At 52.0% G+C, this 17,667-nt stretch overlaps 1 protein-coding gene across 1 annotated transcript; it reads right to left on the bottom strand.

The window, feature by feature from the left end:
• Positions 1 to 8,723: 8,723 nt before the first annotated feature.
• LOC147374839 (olfactory receptor 6B2-like) lies at positions 8,724 to 9,796 on the bottom strand. The gene has a single exon (XM_086375379.1). It carries the CDS (start codon positions 9,733 to 9,735, stop codon positions 8,797 to 8,799), a length of 939 nt encoding a protein of 312 aa, XP_086231505.1. The 5' UTR covers positions 9,736 to 9,796; the 3' UTR covers positions 8,724 to 8,796.
• Between the last annotated feature and the right edge of the window lie 7,871 nt (positions 9,797 to 17,667).

Below are 17,667 nucleotides of genomic sequence, written 5' to 3'. Positions count from 1 at the left end.
AGGAAGTCTTGGCTGCCTTTCCTGGCCAGCGCAGACTGTGGGCATGGTGGAGTGAGGGGTTGGGGCAGTGGGTGGGAAGTTGGGGTCAGGGGGAGTGTGGCCAGCACTGGTCTCTATCAGATGGGAAGAAGGGAGCAATCGTCAGGCCTGGAAGCTTCCTTCAGATCTGTTCCATTGATGCTGAGCAGGAAGAAAGGGACCTATAGGAAATTAGGGCCACCAGCCAAAAGGGAAGAACCGCAACTGAGCTTGTAGGGCCGGGGGAGGGTGGAGAAGGTTCCAGGCAAGGGCTGCAGGCTTCAGGAGATCACGGGATGGGCAGAGGCTGAGCCTGGCCTCCGCTGGCCCCCGGGGCTGTCTCCTCAGGTCAACTAGCAGGACATGAAGGGCAGACTGTCCCAGAGGAGGCAGGCAGGGGGTGCCTATGGTAAGGAGGCAGATGTATGGGAGGGCAGAGCCAGTGGCATGTGGAGGGGAGCTAAGGAGACCACTTCTGACAAACACCCAAGATGAAGACTGGCCTGAGGGCAGAGGGTCTTCTCATGGAGCCCGACTCACCTGGTGGCACCACAGGAAAGGAGGCTCTGAGGTGCAAGACCACTGCCTTCCTGCCCCCCTGAGTGTGGACCCCTGGCTCCCACCACCCTCCCACCCGTCCTGCTCCTTGTTCATCTGCTCAGCTCCCCTCTGCCTTAGGAGGTGCCCCTTCTCTCTGCTTCAGCAGAGCAGCCTCGGGCCCTGTCTGAACCTGTTACCCACTTGCCTTCCCTGGACGGCACCTGGGGCTCTTGCCCAACCTCAGGCCCCTGAGTCTTTGACCCAGAAACACAGTGGTGTGTCCATCTCCCTGCCACGCTGTAGGAGGTGATGGATGTGCAGCACCTGGACACCCGACAGGTGTGGGCTTTTATCCCACCACCTGCACCACCCCACAACCATGCTGGGTGCAGGGGACCCAGGCAGAGGGTATGGTGGTGAAGAATAATTCCAGGCATACGTCACTGGAAAAGCCCCTGATGCTGGGGAAAATTGAGGGCAGGAGGAGAAGGGAGCAACAGAGGATGAGATGGTTAGATAGCGACACCAACTCAATGGACATGAGTTGAGCAAACTCCAGGAGATGATGAAGGACAGGGAAGCCTTCTGCGCTGCAGTCGATGGGGTCTCTAAGAGTCAGACATGACTTAGTGACTGAACAACAATAACAACATCTCGATTTGCACATGATGACTTCCTAATACGAGAACAGATGTGCCCAAAGGACACAGTGAGCCTGTGAGAAGACACAGCGTCGCTGGGGAAGCACTAACATGGGAGCCCCGGACTCATAAGGCTTTCCTGGCCTCTGTCTCCATCTGGGAAGAGGCCTCTGTCTCACCAGGTTGGCTCTCATGAGGTCAGATCCCACACGTTTCTTGCCTCCTCCTTGCTATCCTATTTTCCTTTTCTTTGAGACATATTTCTTGAACACATGCTGGGGGCAGGGCCGGAGAGGCAATTGTCCTGTTCCGGATGGCATTTGTGTTCCAGCTGAGGAGGCAGAGGACTCAGAGACGTGCAAAGGTGGCAATAAAACCAAGGAAACCACACTACATACATGGGTTGAGTGTGCACAGCCCAGAACACGGCTCCCTGGCACATTGACCATTCAAAGTGGAAGGAGTTTGAGAAGTGGCAGAGAGAGGAGGGTCATCCTGAACCACCCTACCACCATCTCCCCTGGATCAGGTCATAAGACACTCCCATGAGAGGGGCTCTTCCTGCACCCAGAGGAGAGGAGCATCCTCACTTCCGAGGACAAGCAGATGCTGAGAAGGAGCCAGACAGGCCTGGCTGAGGCTCAGCACTTTCCCTGAGTAGTCCCTGAGCCTTGTGGTCCATGACTGTCCACGTCACACAGCATCAGACTCTAGGTGTGGCCATTTCTTCAGATTACCTTCCCTTATAAAGGCTCCTGTGTTTCACCAAAATGCTATTACATACATGCTTTTCTCCCTCACTTTAGACCCAGTCAGGTACCTAAGACAACATATTAAAAAGCAGAGACATCACTTGTCAACAAAAGTCCATGTGGTCAGACCTGTGGTTATTGCAGTCATCATGTACCGATGTGAGGGATGGACCATAAAAAAGCCTGAGCACTGAAGAATTGATGCTTTTGAACTGAGGAGTTGGAGAATATGCTTGAGAGTCCCTTGGACAGCAAGATCAAACCAGTCAACCCTAAAGGAAATTAAGGCTAAATATTCATTGGAAGAACTGATGCTGAAGCTAAGGTCCAGTACTTTGGCCACCTCGTGGGAAGTGCTGACTCATTGGGAGGACTCTGATGCAGGGAAAGAGAGAGGGCAGGAGTGGAAGGGGGTGACAAAGGATGCAATGCTTGGATGGCATCACTGACTCAATAGACATGAGTTAGGACAAACTTTGGGAGATGGTGAAGAACAGGGCAGCCTGGCACGCTGAAGTCTATGGGGTCACAAAGAGTTGGCCATGACTTAGCCACTGAGCAGCTGATCACCAGTGTGCTGGATAATTCATACTGGATTGTCTGGTTCAGTGAAAAACTGTGTTTACTTAGAAATTCAGGACAACTGGAGCTCATCCTCCTTCCCTGCACTTAGGACAATGGCTGGTTTCTTTTGCAGCAAACCCTTTGTTTGGGAGAATTTTAGACAAGCTGCAAAGATGGTGCAGAGGGACCCAACAGTGACATGCCCGCCGCTCTGAGGGCACATCTCACACAGCACTGGAGCTCCTCTGGTCTCTGGCTTAACCCCAGTGCCCTGCCGCCAACCAGACCCCAGCCCTGCTGGGATTTGGTCTTGCGTCCCTCTCATGGCCCTGTTCCATTCCAGGGTCACACATGGTTTTCAGACAGCCTGCATTTTTGGTGTGCTTGCCCCCACCCCCCACCCCTGCCTGGTCCCCTGCTCAGAGTCCAAGAGCAGTAAGGAGCCTGGGGTTCTCTGTTCCAAAACAAGTTCTCCAGCAGCTGCAGAGAGAAGGCTCCCACCAGGTCAGCAAATGCAAACTCTTTTGGGTCCTTTGGGAAAACCTGAGAGGGGCAAAGGAAGATTCCCTTTCCAGGAAGGATGGATTTACGTGCCTCTGGGGGTCTTAGAGACTTAGTCTTAGAGCAGGGTCTCCCTGATTCCACCGGCACTGGCAGCCTGCAGCCGCTTCCCCCACACCTAGGAACACCTGGACAGCACCTGAGGCAGCATGGGGACAAGTGCCCTTGGTCTTCCCAGTCCATGTGAGGCTGTTGGTGAGGCTGGGGGTGATGTCAGAAACGGGCTTAGCACAGGGCCTACAAGTGTGTAGTCGGCACAGGGCCTACAGGTGTGAGGGCCATTTCTGGAGCACCCTCGAGTCTTGGTGATGGGACTGCAGAGGGGAGTCCTGCACAGCCCCTGCCACAGATTGGCTGTTGTGAGGGGGCAGGCATGGCTGGTGGAGTCTCTCTCTCTCTCACACACACACACAAAATCACTAGCCAGGATGCAGTGTACACACCATGCTCTAGAATCACAGTAAAACAACAGGCATCAACATGGAAGGTGCTGGATCCCACCTGGGGTCCTCTGGTCTTCTCTGTGACTGGCTTCTCCTGGTGTCCAATGACTCACAGGCAAGCCACAGGGACCAGTGTGACTGGGACTCGCTCTGGAGAGGAGAACTGCCTGGGTGGCTGGGAGGCACAGAAGTCTTGGCTTTTTCAGTTGGAGCTCAAGGACTCCAGGGCCCAATTACCCTGCCAGGCAGGCAACACTGCCCACATGGCCAATTAGTGGGTCCTCGGGCCTCTGGGACCAGCTGAGGGCAGGTCTGCGTGTCCACCTTGTGGCCCTCGTTTCACTCCATACAGCTCGGTGGCCGTGTCCTGGGCCAACCTGAGGAGCCGCTGTCCCTGAGTTGTCCCTCGGTCCCACACCTCCATCCCCAGGAGGGTGGCGGGGAGGGACAGCAGGCTGCTGTCAGGAGGGGTGCAGGCCAAAGCCAGAGGCTCGGCTGGCCATGTGTTGACCCCGCAGAGTCACAGGACCGATGGGACAGGCTCAGTCCCTGGTCCTCCCAGCTCAGAACCTCCTCAGTGTCCAGTCCCAAAGGTGGGGCCTGGCAGGGAGGCTGGGCCACCAGTGGGAGCCTGTGTCTCCTCTCTGGTCTCACCCAGACCCTCCTTTTCTCTCTGCTCTAACTCCACTGCCCTGGCCCCTCCCCTTCCCCCCACCTCATGCTCTACAGATGGCCCTGCCCCTCCTCCTGCCTCGAGCTCTGGACTCCTGCTGCCTCTGGACTGTCCTTCCTGAAGCACTTTTCCCCCACACCCACCCAGGACGGTCTTGTTTTCCTCCCTGTGGGATTAGTGTCCTGGGTCCGCAGAAACAAACTACCACAAACTAGGAGGCTTAACACAACAGAAAATGATTCTGAGAGTCCCACATCAGGGGTGGGAGTGCCAGGCTCCTCCCACAAGCCCCAGAGGAGGGTTCTTTCTGCGGCTCCAGGCTCCCTGGCCCGTGGCCGCATCCCTCCCATCTCTACCTCTGTGGTCACAAGGAGTCGTCTTCTGCTGTCTGTGTCTCCCCCTGGACAGCCCACAGGGACCTCTTCATCTCCACATCCTTCCCTGATTCCATCCTGAAGGACTCAGGTCACAATCATGGGCTCTGGGGTGCAGATAACCTTGGGGACCGTCTCCCGGCCCCCTGGGCCTGCTGGGCTTTCCCTCCTTAGCGTGAGCCCCTGAGCACCCCTCTGAGCATGCTACTTGTGTGTGTTGTGTGTTTCCCTACCCATCACAGAAGGCAAGCTGCATGGGGCTGGGTTCTTGTCTGTTTGTTCGTCATCAAACGCCAGTTGTCTGACTCCTGTCTGGCATGTAGGCAGTTCTTGGGCTACACATGCGTGAATGAGTAAATGGTTGAGTCAGTTAGTTGTGACCAGAGAAGGCCATGGACTGAGGGGTTCCCAGGAGACGGAACCGGTTTCTGTCAGCTGCCCATGAGGGAGACAGGCTCTCAGGACCCTGTGCATGGCCTGCAGTCACCTCGGCTGAGCCAGAGCTGTGCTCTGGCTGGTGGAGCAGGAGGACGAGGGGTGGTCCAGGAGGTGCCCTACTCTCTCTGCTAAGTCACATGGGGCCAAGGGGTCTGACCGAGCAGGCCAAGGGTGGACCAGATGCAGATGAGCCGCTTCACAAGGTGGAGGGGGGTCCGGGGCTGTAGCTGACCTCCGCTCCTAGGACCGCCCTCCTCCTGCCCCTGGGGTCTCCCTCCACTGATATCAGGTGCCCGCAGCTCAGTGTCTCCAGGACACACACTTCCTGCCCTTGGGACAGCTGATGCGGGATCCCCGGAGCCCCTCCCCTCTGACCTCCCACCTGCACCTAGGTGGTCCCACTGGGTCTGTTCCCTGCTCAGGCTCCGAGGGGACACTGCACACCCCACCCTGGCTGGGGTTTCATGGTCCACTCAGGCCATCTCTTCCTCGCTAGACCCTGAGGGCTGCCGTGGCTGGCTGAGTCTCCCTCACCTTGTTTATCTGGCATGGACCTTGGACCTGGCACAGAGGGATGACCAGAAAGGGAACCAAATGGTAGCAAATGCACGTGGCTGAAGGGACAAGTGCAGAGCAGAGATGGGCCGGGGGCCCAGGCAGCACCAGGCACCGGCTTTGAAAGCCACTCACTTGGCATCCCCCCATGCTGGTGTGAATCTGATGAATTTTACATGACTCCTAATGAGAGAGTGAATGAGAAAGGGCCTGGGCATGTCTCTATGGGTGCAGGACCCAGGAGGGTTAAGGGGTAGAGACCTCAGGACACAGAGACAAGGTGGAAGCCAAATCTCTGGGGCCTCCACAGAGAGAGGTGATCCATACAGAGCAGTTGAAATGCCCTGAGGTCGTCCGTGGTCTCCATAGCCCATCCCCCTTTCCTCGTGTTTCCAAACCTGGCCCTGGTCGTGTGGGTGCTCCTCAGATTATCTCTTTTTGATCCCAACTGCCTGACTGACCAGGGTTTGAACTCTGCAGCCGATCAGAGCCATGTGGAAAGCTGTCTGATGTTTTGAGAGCCCTGACCTCTCTTGGGCCCACATCCCAAGATTCTGACTCTGCGGTCCCCAGGTGGCAACTTGGTGACCTCGCCCCTGAGGGATGCTGCTTCTAAGATGCCAGCTCCTCTTCAGGACACCTGGTGGGCTCCTTGGAGCATGCGGCTGAGGGGTTAGTGCTCCTGGTTCCTCCCTACAGATGGCTAGAACCTCTTGTTTGTACCTTGGGGAATTCCTTCAATAAATATTGGTGGGTTGCCCACCAGGCACCATGCAGGGCTGCCAGGGTCTCTGCACATGGCTCTCCAGTGGCCTGGGCACCTGGGTGTGTTACAGGTCAACCAGGATCACCTTGTGCGGTAAGAAAACTCATTCTCTCAGCAGTGATAGGTGAGGGGTGGGGGCTTATATACAGAAGACAGAGGGGTGGAGTCTAGCTGGGACCTGAGTGGAACAGGACTTTAACATTTAAACCAAAATCTACAGGCCCTGATGATTCCCAGACACACGTTGCTCTGTGGACATTGGTGCTCGGTTCACTGCCTAGTTCAAGGGCTCCATTCCCCAAAACACCGCACTTTGTTTAGGACGTGAAAACCTCAGATGACCTGATACATTTCACTGTTTCCCAAAAGGCGCAGGGTAATTTCAAAGATGGGGAAGCCTGCCTTTGCCTAGCCATAAAATAAGGAAAAGCTAAAGGCAAAGGAAAAAAGGAAAACTATACCCATTTAAATGAAGAGTTCCAAAGAATAGCAAGGAGAGATAAGAAATGTTTCTTCAGTGATCAATGCAAAGAAATAGAGGAAAATAACAGAATGGGAAACACTAGAGATCGCTTCAAGAAAATTAGAGATACTGAGGGAAATTTTCATGCAAAGGTGGGCAAAATAAAGGACAGAAATGGCATGGACCTAATCGAAGCAGAGGATATTAAAAAGAGGTGGCAAGAATACACAGAAGAACTATACAAAAAAGATCTTCATGACCCAGATAACCATCATGGTGTGATCACTGACCTAGAGCCAGACATCCTGGAATGGGAAGTAAAGTGGGCCTAGGAAGCATCACTACGAACAAAGTTAGTGGAGGTGATGGAATTCCAGTTGAGCTATTTCAAATCCTAAAAGCTAATGCTGTGAAAGTGCTGCACTCAATATGCCAGCAATTTGGAAAACTCAGCAGTGGCCACAGGACTGGAAAAGGTCAGTTTTCATTCCAATCCCAAAGAAGGGCAATGCCAAAGAATGTTCAAACTAATGTACACCTGCACTCATCTCACACACTAGCAAAGTAATTCTCAAAATTCTCCAAGCCAGGCTTCAACAATATGTGAACTGTGATCTTCTAGATGCTCAAGCTGAAGTTAGAAAAGGCAGAGGAACCAGAGATCAAACTGCCAACATCTGCTGGATCATAGAAAATGCAAAGAATTTCAGAAAAAAACATCTGCTTTATTGATTACGTCAAAGCCTTTGAGTATGTAGATCACAACAAGCTGTGGAAAATTCTTCAAGAGATGGGAGTACCAGACCACCTTACCTGCCTCCTGAGAAATCTGTATGCAGGTCAAGAAGAAACAGTTAGAACTGGACATGAAACAACAGACTGGTTCCAAATCAGGGAAGGAGTATATACATCAAGGCTGTATGTTGTCACCTGCTTATTTAACTTCTATACAGAGTACATCGGGTGAAATTCCAGGCTGGATGAATCACAAGCTGGAATCAAAATTTCCAGGAGAAATATCAATAACCTCAGATATGCAGATGTCACCACCATTTTGGCACAAGGTGAAGAGGAACTAAAGAGCCTTTTGATGAAAATGAAAGAGTAGAGTGGCAAAGTTGGCGTAAAGCTCAACATTCAAAAACCAAGATCATGGCATCCAGTCCCATCACTTCATGGCAAGCTGATATGGAAACAGTGACAGACTTTACTTTCTTGAGCTCCAAAATCACTGTGGATGGGGACTGCAGCTGTGAAATTCAAAGACACTTGCTCCTTGGAAGAAATGCTATGACCAACCTACACAGTATATTAAAATGCAGAGACCCAACTTTGTTGACAAAGGTCCATTAGTCAAAGCTATGGGTTTTCCAGTAGTCATGTATGGATGTGAGAGTTGGACTGTAAAGAAAGCTGAGCGCCAAAGAATTGATGCTTTCGAACCATGACATTGGAGAAGAGTCTTGAGAGTCCCTTGGACTGCAAGAAGATCCAACCAGTCCATCCTAAAGGAAATCAATCCTGAATATTCCTTGGAAGGACTGATGCCGAAGTCACTCAGCCACCTGATGTGAAGAGCTGGCTCATTGGAAAACACCACGATGCTGGGAAAAATTGAAGGCAGGAGGAGAAGGGAACAACAGAGGATGAGATGGTTGGATTGCATCACTGACTCAATGGACATGAGTTTGAGCAAACTCTGGGAGTTTTTGATGGACAGGGAAGGCTGGCGTGCTGCAGTTCATGAGTTCACGAAGAGCTGGACGTGATTAAGAAACTGAATTGAACTGAAAATGCAGAAAATAATGGCATTATCATCCCCACAGCTATTGTATCAGCATCCATGAGCTGAAGGGGAAAAACTGATGTGGAAGTAAATTTTAAAATAAATGAAGCACTGCAACGATGCAATGCATTTCCATGATTACAAATAAATGTCCTCAAAGAGAAGAGGTGTATTTTCAGATTCTGTTTCAGATGAACAGAATGAAAGCCCACAACATGTCTGCTACAGTGAAGCTCGACCAAAGCCCAGGGCCATTTTCAAGGCACCCTTGAACTCTTTGTTCCTCAGACAGTAGATCAAGGGGTTGATGATTGGGGTGAGGACAGTGTAAACAGCAGAGATGAGCTTGTTGGAGCTCCGGGAATCAATGGCCCGGGGCCGAACATACGTGAAAAGCAAGGCTGTGTAGAAGAAGGTGACCACGGTGAGGTGAGAAGCGCAGGTGGAGAAGGCTCTCCAGTGGCCCGAGGCCGAGGGGACGCGCAGGACGGCCAGGGTGATGTGCCCGTAGGACAGCACAGTGGCCACGAGCGGGAACACCAGGATGAGGAAGGCCAGGACAAAGTCGACCAGCTCTGCGGTTGAGTAGTCCATGCAGGCCAGTTTGAGGATGGGGGAGATGTCACAGAAGAAGTGGTTCAGGACGTTGGAACCACAGAACGTGGCGCTGGAGATAAAATAGACCTTGATCACGGAGATGGTGAAGCCACTCATGAAGGAGAAGGCCACCAACTGGACACACAGCCCTGTGGTCATGATGGCTTGGTAGCACAGGGGGTGGCAGATGGCCATGTAGCGGTCGTAGGCCATGGAGGCCAGGAGCACACATTCGGTGCACACCAGGGAGCTGAAGAAGTAGAGCTGGGTCATGCAGCCCACGAAGGAGATGCGCCTCCTCTGCAGGAGGAAGCCGTCCAGCATCTTGGGGATGATGTCACACACGTACCAGATCTCCAGGGAAGACATGATGCCCAGAAAGTAGTACATGGGCCTGTGGAGGGAGGGGCTGCCCCAGACGGTGAGGATGATGGCCAGGTTCTCCACCAGCACAAAGAGGTAGGTGAGCAGGAAGAGGAGGAAGAGCAGGTACTGCAGCTGGGGGGCCGTGGGGAAGCCCACCAGGATGAAGGCGCTGACCTGGGTCACATTCTTCCCCCTCATTCTCTTGTGCGGGGCACCCAGGGCCACAAACAACCTTCAGGCCAGATGAGGGCCAAGGACGGCTGGGGAAAGAAAGCAGAGGTCAGCCTGGGGGTGGGTTTTGACCCAAGGAGTGGGCGCCTGTGTCCTTGGACAGCAGGGGAACAGAAACTGTCTCTAAGTTAAGCCTGAAGCATTCAGTGTGGGGGGGGGGGTCTAGGTTTCCTGTGGACTGGACACCCTGAGAGCAGGTGGGGCTCTGGAATAGCCTGCCCATTTCCTCCCCCGGTTGATCTTCAAATCATCTGATTGCTTTTATAAGCTGGACTTTCCCGAAGGCGTCTAATAGCCATAAGGGATGTCCGCAGTCCTTGGCTACATTGGAAGATAGTTGTCCTTCACCTGGTTTCAGAGATGCTTTTGTAAGAGGAAGGGATACCAGGGGCTGGTAAGGTTTATGGGTCTCTCTGAGCAGCCAGACTCCAGACCCATGGCATCTCTCCACAGAGCTGGGGGTGTGAAGAGCAGGAGGAGCCTCCCAGGTCAACAGGAGAGAGTTGTCACCTCAAGCTCCCCTTGAGATCTGGTAAAGGATGAAAAGATAAAGCCCCACAACATCAGAAACTCCTGGGGGGAGTACCAGCAAGGGGAGGTGTCAACGGGGTTCCGGAGGAGAGCAAACAGAAGGCAGAGGGGCTGGGGCAGCAGAGTGGGGGAGTCCAGAACATTCTCGAGGGGCCTGTCACCGCTGAGGGAGGAGCCACCTGCCCAGCGAGCCCATGACCAGGGTTAAGGGGGTGTGTGTGACAGGGGCATAAAGACAGAGCTCTACATGCAGTGTCTGCAGAACAGTCCAGGGGCTGCCCCGGCACGCTTTCTCCACCTGCAGGTGGGTCCCCCAGAGCCAGCCTGTAGACTGTAGCCCACCAGGCTCTTCTGTCCATGGGATCCTCCAGGCCAGGATACTGGAGTGGGTTGCCATTTCCTTCTCCAGGGGATCTTCCCGACCCTAGCCCTTATCATATGTCAGATGTAACTCACATAAATTCCCTCTTGTAACCCCATGGCCATGGGGAAGCAAGGCTCAGATTTTTCACGTGAAAATCTGAGGTTCACGGTGAAAAATTCAGGAACTCACGAAGACACACGGGTCCTCAGACGCTGAGGCCACGACTCTTCCCAAGGGACGTCAACAAGAGAAACAGTGAGCCCATTTGGGTGCAGGCTAGAGACTCGGAATTATTAAGATGGACTGTTAGAGCTTTGGGTTGCCCTCTGACACTATTCTAACAGGCTATAAAACAGAAAGTCACAAAATAAATAGTATCATCAGAAGAAAAGGCAGAGGTTTATGCCGTGGTTTTCTTATAGCTTAATTTCACAGATGAAAATGACATGCCAAGAGCTTAGACAATTCCTAAAGGCACTCATGGGATGGCCAACATTAGAGTCTCAAGGTCTCCACTTTCTGAGAAAGCTGACAAGACAGAAGGCCCCATGTCCCCACGATATAAACACAAGAACTGTTAGAGATGCTTCAGAGACAGCCATGGCCTCAGATGCTGTACCAGAATGAATCTCCCTCTGCTCTCAGGAGCAGAGCTTTCTCGTGGCTTATAAACTGTCGCAGGGTGCGGGGATTTCCCAATTCATTTCACCAAGTGGCAAATTCCTTTCCACGAAAGGAGAACTAGGTGCCAATGACCTAGTGTGTGTGTGTGTGTGTGTGTGTATTTAGTGTAGTTACAAAACTCAAACGAAAAGCCAGGAGGTAGCACCCAGAAGCACGTTCAGACAGCAAATGCCACAGACAAGCAAGCGTGCCCGTGCTCAGAGCGCAAGCTGCTGCCGGGCGATCAAACGTATCAGAGTGATGACAGGAGTCCTGCTGATGCAGAAAGGCTTTGACCAAAAACGATCCCAAACTTTGTATACATTTGCCATCCCCAAATAAGTGATTTATTTGAATATTACTATATAAAAAATCTCTGATTCAACATAGAAAATAACCTTATGGTTACCAAAGGGGTAAGTGGGGGGTACTTTAGGAGTTTGGGATTAACAGATACATACACACTACTATATATAAGATAGAGAACCTTCTTATATCTTATATCTATCTATAAAGGCCTTCTCTGTAGCAAAGGGAACTACACTCAACATCTTGTAATAACCTATAACCGAAAAGAATCTATGGGTGAATTGCCTTCGGGCTTCCCTGGTGGCTCAGAGGGTAAAGCGTCTGCCTGCAATGCAGGAAACCCAGGTTCGATTACTGGGTTGGGAAGATCCCCTGGAGAAGGAAATAGCAACCCACTCCAGTATTCTTGCCTGGAAAATCCCATGGATGGAGAAGCCTGGTAGGCTACAGTCCATGGGGTCGCAAAGAGTCGGACACGACTGAGCAACTTCACTCACTCTTCACTCACACCTGAAACTAACACACCATTATAAATCAACTGGACTCCAGTAAAAATGTAAAAACAAGTCAAAAATGTCAATACCTATTGCAGTAGATTCTCTTAGCAATGACTTCCAATGAATCATGACTTCAGGTAAGAAAAAATATCTCTCACTCAGCCAACAGCCTGTGACATCCCTGTGGTTAGTATCAGAATCACTCACATTCTGCTGAGACTAGGATGAAGATGGGTATTCTTTAAAACCACCAAGAAGTAAGAACGCCGCCCTCTACTACCTACTACAAAAATGGATAAAGAAGTAGACAAAACTGTCATTATTTCCAGATAATGTGTCTTTAACCTAGAAAACCCAGATTATAATTGATTGTTGGTGTTGTTCAGTCACCAGCTGGGTCTGACTCTTTGCGACCCCATGGACTGTAGCACGCCAGGCCTCTGTGTCCCTCACCGTCTCCCGATGCTTGCCCAAGTTCATGCATAATTGATTAAGGGATTTCAAAATGATATTAAAGCTGTAGTCATCCTATATGGCTTCCCAGGTGGCACTGGTGGTAAAGAACCTGCCGATGAAGGAGGCGTAAGAGACACAGGTTCAACCCCTGGGCTACCAGCAATTAATCATGAATATGTCCCTTGAAGATATATTGTAAAGCTGTCAATATTTCCAAGTGGATTTTAAAATTTAACTTGACTATAGTTGTGCATGCATGTGCTAAGTTGCTTCAGTTGTGTCTGACTCTGTCCCACCCCATGGACTGTAGGCCCCCAGACTCCTCTGTCCATGGGATTCTCCAGGCAAGAATACTGGAGTGGGTTGCCATGCCCTTCTCCAGGGGAATCTTCCCCAACCAGGGATCGAGCCCCCATCTCTTACGTCTCCTGCATCTGCTACTAGCACTACCAGGGCAGCTTTGATCACAGTTGAAATCTCACCAAACTTTATTTTCCTTAAAACAGAATGAAATAATCCTTAAAATCATCTTCAAGTAAGAACAGATGGGAATATCAAAGAAGGTTCAGGAAAAAGAAAGGCGAGGATTAGTGAAGAGAACTTGCTATTTTGGAGATGAGAAAATGCAATGAAGTGAAAGTAGAGAGAAAGGCAGTGCCAAAGACCCTCAGACCAGTGCACAGCTGCACGCACCCCACACGCAGCAAAGCGCTGCTCAGAATCCTCCAAGCCAGGCCTCAGCAATATGTGAACCGTGAACTTCCTGATGTTCAAGCTGGTTTTAGAAAAGGCAGAGGAACCAGAGATCAAATTGCCAACATCCGCTGGATCATGGAAAAAGCAAGAGAGTTCCAGAAAAGCATCTATTTCTGCTTTATTGACTATGCCAAAGCCTTTGACTGTGTGGATCACAATAAACTGTGGAAAATTCTGAAAGAGATGGGAATACCAGACCACCTGATCTGCCTCTTGAGAAATTTGTATGCAGGTCAGGAAGCAACAGTTAGAACTGGACATGGAACAACAGACTGGTTCCAAATAGGAAAAGGAGTTTGTCAAGGCTGTATATTGTCACCCTGCTTATTTAACTTATATGCAGAGTACATCATGAGAAATGCTAGGCTGGATGAAGCAAAACTGGAATCAAGATTGCTGGGAGAAATATCAATCACCTCAGATACGCAGATGACACCACCCTTATGGCAGAAAGTGAAGAGGAACTAAAAAGCCTCTTGATGAAAGTGAAAGTGGAGAGTGAAAAAGTTGGCTTAAAGCTCAACATTCAGAAAACGAAGATTATGGCATCTGGTCCCATCACTTCATGGGAAATAGATGGGGAAACAGTGGAAACAGTGGAAACAGTGTCAGACTTTATTTTTCTGGGCTCCAAAGTCACTGCACATGGTAATTGCAGCCATGAAATTAAAAGATGCTTACTCCTTGGAAGGAAAGTTATGACCAACCTAGATAGCATATTGAAAAGCAGAGACATTACTTTGCCAACAAAGGTCTGTCTAGTCAAGGCTATGGTTTTTCCTGTGGTCATGTATGGATGTGAGTGTTGGACTTCGAAGAAAGCTGAGCACTGAAGAATTGATGCTTTTGAACTGTGGTGTTGGAGAAGACTCTTGAGAATCCCTTGGACTGCAAGGAGATCCAACCAGTCCATTCTGAAGGAGATCAGCCCTGGGATTTCTTTGGACGGAATGATGCTAAAGCTGAAACTCCAGTACTCTGGCCACCTCATGCAAAGACTTGACTCATTGGAAAAGACTCTGATGCTGGGAGGGATTGGGGGCAGGAGGAGAAGGGGACGACAGAGGATGAGATGGCTGGATGGCATCACTGACTCGATGGATGTGAGTTTGAGTGAATCCGGGAGCTGGTGATGGACAGGGAGACCTGGCGTGCTGCGATTCATGGGGTTGCAAAGAGTCAGACACGACTGAGCAACTGAACTGAACTGAATGGTTTAATAAAAGAAATGTTAAAAATAATGAGTGCTGCCACTTAGTTGATGGGACAGTGTGAAAACAGTATGTTGTTGTTTAGTTGCTCAGTCGTGTCCGACTCTGTGACCCCATGGGCTGCAGCATGCCAGGCTTCACTGTCCTTCACCATCTCCTAGAGTTTGTTCAAACTCATGTCCATTGAGTTGATGATGCCATTCAACCATCTCATCCTCTGTCATCCCCTTCTCCTGCCCTCAATCTTTCCTAGCATCAGGGTCTTTTCCAAGGAGTCCCCTCTTCAACTATCTCTATCTCTAGTTCTTAGATAGAAAGTTCTAAATCAAATCTCATGGGGTATAATTAGGAAGAAAAGGGAAGATTGCTTAATGAATGATTCCAAGGTCATCTGTTAAATATTTGTTAAAAAACTAAATGAGTCTTTTCTTTATATGTAACACCAGAAAGCAGGGTTCTGATGGATAAGACATCAGTACTCAAAGGTCCACCAGCCCTGTCCTTGTCCACGGACACCATGGAGTGGAGAGCGTGGCCCACATGTGTGGAGGCAGAAGCCACGCTTTGGAATTTGGTTGTTAATGAATAAGTCAAAGATTAAGAGTGACATTTTAAAATACCTGAGAGGTCAGATTTCGTGGTGGGACAGAGGGAAAGCTTAACTGGAGCTGAGCGAGTCCGAGGGTCCCTCCCAGACACCGGCGTGTTATCACACCCACATCTGAAAATTCTTTACACCCTCACTTTGGCCACTGTTTTGGACAGTCGGAACACTGCATGGCGAAGCACAGATTTCTGGTTTCTCTTGAAAAATTAAAAGGTCAGGGGTGGGGACAGCATGGTCGCAGTTCCTGCATGCCCACACAGGCCAGACCCTCAGACAGGCTGAAGCCTAGGATGGTGTGAGAACCACTCCTGCTCCCCAGGCTGCCCTCAAATTGTTCACACCCATGGCGCCTCTGTTACCTGGCTCCAGCCATGGGCGCTAGGCTCCCACAGAGCTGAGCCATCCCCACCGCCCTGCGTGCGCCCTGTGCAGTGTCCTCCTGCTTCTTCTCTCCTTTGCCGTGGACTCTGCGAGCGGTTAGACATCTCTCTGACTCGGCATCCCTGCTGCGCCACCCTCTGTCTCATCTGCAACTGCTCAGCTGCGCCATGGTCTTAGCCCCCATGCCCACAGGCTTCTGTCCCCACACCAGCAGTCCCTCAGGTGCCTGTCACCAGCCCATCCTAATTTCCGGGCCACGATCCAGTTCTTTCTCCACCCGCCTCTCCTCCACGTGTGCTGCCTTGACCCCAGCCATCTTCTCTCACCGTCCATGCTCAGCAAGGCCACCCACTCCCAAGTCTCTACCTGGTGAGGCCCACACCCCCATCTCTCTACCGATCCTGCCCATTGTCCAGCCAATGACGAGAGGCCTCCACTGGCCCTGGAGTCCAAACCCTCCTCCTTGTGTTCGTCATCAGGCAGCGGCACCATCATGCACCCAGCTGCCCCTGGCAGATGCCCAGCTTCAGTTCTTCTCCCCAGCGTGGCTCAGCCAAGGCTGGTCCTAGTCGTCCCGCATCCTTGGCGTCTCTAGAACTGGCTCCCTTGTCTCCACTCTCCTGGGCTTCCGCCCAGCTACCCTGCATTCAGGTTTCATCACCATGCCAGAATGAGGGTCCCTGAACTCTAACTGATCCTCACTCACCTTCCTGACTCCATCTGGTCCACCCTCCACAGGGTGGAGAACAGCATGCGGATCTTCCAGCCACATCCATGCAACATTCCTGGTACGAACTCTGCTTTCCCAACAGACCCGTCTTCTCCCCCCTCACCTCCTCCCCCTCCAACAACAAGAGTCCTGCCCAAGGAGCCACTTTCGGTCCCTGAGAGCACCTTGCTGACCTCAGGTGCCCCTGATGCCCCGCCGAGGCCAGAACTCGGGCATCCATCAGGTCCCGGATGTCTTCTTCCCCAAGGGCTGGCTGGGCCCCCAGTGCTGCTCTGAGACACCCTGAAGGGGAGGCTTCAGGATCTGGGCGCAGAGGGGAGAAAGCATGCTTGCTAGAGAGGGGAAGAAAGAGCTGGGTTTGGGCTGTGCTGGATCTGAGGGACCCCCGTGTCCAGACCCCGCGAGTAGGGCCCTGATGTCGAGACCTCACGGGGTAGGGGGAAGGCAGGGGAGGGGCCAGTCCCTATCCATCTGACACTGAGCGCCCACTACTGGGAAGTTAGGATTGCAAGGCACTTGGGCTCAATCAGGAGAGAAAACAGTCTACAACTTCCGCCTTCATGAAATGCAAGTTCTAGGAGAGGCATAGAAGCAGAAAGAAAGGGACCTACACTTGTAACTTGCAGATCAGTTGCTGAGGGCATTCCCAGGTGATGAGAAGATGTAGGGCAGGTCAGGGCGGGTGGGGCTGGCGATGCTGGGTGTGGGAGTGGGCATGGGTGAGGAGCTGATGCGGTGAGGACTGGCCTGGCAGCTGTGTGGGGAGGACCCTAGGGTGCATCTGAGAGCGGGGAGGACAGCAAGGAGACAAGCCCATTGGAGCAGAGTGGGACAGTGCAGCCTCCGGGAGCTCCGCCACCAAGGGGGGGGGTCACCCCGTGGAGGACGAGAGGGCAGGAGCAGAGGATGCCAGGGTAGCCCTACCCCAAAATCAGGGGTCCCTTCCACTGAGACTCAGGTCTCCCCTGATAGGGGCGGTGGGCAAAGCGGAGGTCTCCCACCGCACCTGCTGTGACAGCAGAAGACAGAGCAGACGTGGACCAGCGTCCCTGTCTGATAACGTCCCTCCCTGTCCATCCCTGTGAGGACAGGAGGGGACAAAAGCAGGGCAGGGAGGCAGGGCCCAGCGGGGGCAGGGGAGACTCAGAGCAGCCTTGAGCAGCCTGGGGTGCCGGCAGGGACAGCTGACCTCTGGTGGACGTGTCCCCCACATTTCTAGAGCAGGGGGACATCTCCTGGCGGACAGAGTGGACGATAGGAGGAGAGCCTGGGACCCTCCATGGATACCTTCAGAGCTCAGGGGGAGGATGCTGGAGATGTGGCTGGGTGGTGGTGGGGGGAGCGTGGGAGGGAGGAAGCCCCCGTCGTGAGATCAGGGAGGGGGACACAGGTCG

The sequence above is a fragment of the Bos grunniens genome, chromosome 3 (assembly GCF_055505025.1).
Source record: "Bos grunniens cultivar Pamir isolate PY7600 chromosome 3, Bosgru_T2T1.0, whole genome shotgun sequence".
Taxonomy (NCBI): Eukaryota; Metazoa; Chordata; class Mammalia; order Artiodactyla; family Bovidae; genus Bos; species Bos grunniens.
This window is presented reverse-complemented; position numbering and strand designations above follow the sequence as displayed.